The sequence below is a fragment of the Trichomonas vaginalis genome, chromosome IV (assembly GCF_026262505.1).
Source record: "Trichomonas vaginalis G3 chromosome IV, whole genome shotgun sequence".
Lineage (NCBI taxonomy): Eukaryota > Parabasalia > Trichomonadida > Trichomonadidae > Trichomonas > Trichomonas vaginalis.
Window position 1 is genome coordinate 8,760,719 of NC_067206.1, and position 2,769 is coordinate 8,763,487.

The following is a 2,769-nucleotide window of genomic DNA, read 5'->3' on the forward strand; positions in this document are numbered from 1 at the left end:
AAAATATTTGGATATAATAAATGATAAAGTGATATTTGATGGTCAAAATATTAATTTACAACTTAAAAACGGGTCAATGACTCGCTTAACAATCGGTAAGACTGCATTAACAGGAGCACACCTAAGGCTGTATGTTGTGAAAATGGATGTTGTATGCCATTTATTTAATACAATTTAAAATTTTATTTTTAATGAAATGCCACAGAAGAGACAAAAGGAACCAAATCGATTTATACCAAATGGTTTTAACTTTCAGATTCCAAATAATCAACCACAACGAATTTTTTAAATCCCATCACAGCATCAACAGCAACAACAACCGCCACCATTTGATACCGTTTTAGAAGAAGGAACCGTTAATGATGGGATTCAATATGTAAATAATGGTTTTGATACTATGATTCAAAGAGGTGGGCACCCTTAAAACATTGATTTTATTTTTATATAAATGGATAACGTAGATTTAAAAATTTTAATTGCTGATTTAGTATTTAATCAAAATTTTCTTAGTTATTATGAATTAAAATCATATCTCCAAAAATATAATAATAATATAACGGGTGATGATATGGAATATTATTATCCATATTATAAAAATGAAATTTTGAAATATCATATAAAATAATTTCTGAAATTAAAGACAAAATTAAAAATAATGAATATACAAAGGGAAAAACTAAATCACAACTTAAACAGTTGAAAGATTTCAAAAATAAAGTATTAACAGAAGAAGATATTGATGAATTATATAAATTATATAATCCTGAGCCGCAAAAGCCAAAGGAACAAAAACAAAAGGTGCAAAACACCCAGGTCCTTCAGACCATAAATGAAGCACAAGCTTTAATTTATGATTCATTAGTTAAACCATATTCAGCCCGACTTTTAAATGAAGATCAACTTTTGGAATTCATCCTTCAACATAAACTCGAAGCGGGAAAGTATATCAAACCTTTATATACAGCATATTTAAAACAAATGAATAGAATACATCCAGAATTAATGAAGGGGGGAATGAAATCCAAAATCAAAGCAGATAAAATTAAACCACTTGCAACGACAGTACCTCCAACGACAGTACCGCCTCCTCCTTCATTCCCCCCTTCATCATTCACTTTATTATATCCATTTCAAACATTAAAGAAACAAAATGATTTTAAAAAGGATTTCAAAATATTAAATAAACCAACTGACCCAAAAATTCAACCGTTAAAGGAAAAATTTAGTCGCCCTTCATTTGCACCATATCCATATTCATACGAAATCGATCATCTGGAATATTCAAAAGGAAAAGTTACTTATTTATTTGCCATTAACATTAACACTAGATATTTATATTGCATTCCAGTGAAAGGGAAAACAGAACAGGAAACAAGAAGAGCTATACAATACTTACTAGATCATGAAAGAGTAGATAATATCAGGGGTGATGGTGATAAAGGATTTCAGGCAACTATGACTCATTATTTCCCACAAATTAATTTTTTCTTTTCATCCTCTCCATATACGTTTCATAATAAAATAGTTGATGCGGTAATGAGAACTCTTAGAGATGCGTTAGGGGTTAACGGTCAGATATACTGGGATGGAAATCATGACTCCATCATACAACAGTTAGTATATTATTATAATAATACATGGCATAGAACTATAAACATGAAACCAGTGGAAATGAAAAATGATATTTCAAAAGAATGGGAATATATTAGAAAGCAAATGGAAAGGTTGAATGATGTTAAACGTGAACAAATTAATTCGGGGCTCATGAATTTTAAACAAGGGGATAAAGTTTTGATTCATCTCGATTATGGAAAAACTGATAAATCAATGACAAAAAGAAGACGAAGATTTGACACAATAGCTGAATTTGTTAGATATATTAACGGCAATGCATTAGTTGAAGTTGACAATAAATTAATAGAAATTCCGATTTATTTTATTACTCCATTATATTTAAATAATATTTAATTTTTTTATTTCGTAAGAAATGAGTGACAACGAAGCAGCCAAGAGTCCAGACGATGAATATAAAAAGAAACTAAACAGAATTAAATCAAAAATATGCTATTACAAAAAGAAGCCGCAATGCGGTGGGGTTGATGCCCATAAAACTAAAGTAATTGAAAACGATAAGGAAATAATTGAAAAGTTAGAAACTTACCGTTCAATCCTTAAACTGAGTGAAGCAAAAATAAAAGAATTTAATAGAATAAATAAATTGATTGGAAGAGATGAATTTAATAAAGATGAATTTTTAAACTCAATCCAAATTTAATTTTTATTCCTCTTCGACAACGTCTCTCTTTCCATCATTACTGCATAACCACATTTTCTCAGTTTTAGTGGTTTGTTTTTTTAGCAAGTTCTCGCATCATTTTATCGTTTCCTCCTTGTTATGATTCGTGGTAAATTTTGAGCTTGTGGGGTATCCATTTATGATAAAAATAAAAATTTAAAATTATGCCGTTCTAAAGTTTGTGAAAATGACATTTAGACAACAGTCCCGGAAATGATTTGTCATGACTTCATCGTAATGAGTGTAAATGACCCAAAAATAATGTTTACGTTAATGGTTTTTAGGTTATTCAATAATTAATTATTTTTGAAGAACTGAAGGTGCTACCATGTTACCATGTGCTACCAGGTTATTTAACTTCTCTGAAAAAATGAGACAACATGACATTTTGACAACAACACAGGAGGAAGGTATTTATGAATTATTTTTGAAGAACTGAGGGTGCTACCATGTTACCATGTGCTACCAGGTTA

The 2,769-nt window shown here is 29.7% G+C and overlaps 1 pseudogene across 1 annotated transcript, besides 1 other annotated feature; it reads left to right on the forward strand.

Annotated features, from left to right (window-relative positions):
- Nucleotides 1-2,769: part of a mobile genetic element that runs on past both edges of the window.
- Nucleotides 449-1,363, forward strand: TVAGG3_0054270 (annotated as a pseudogene). Its single transcript has one exon. A coding segment is annotated over exon 1 (915 nt).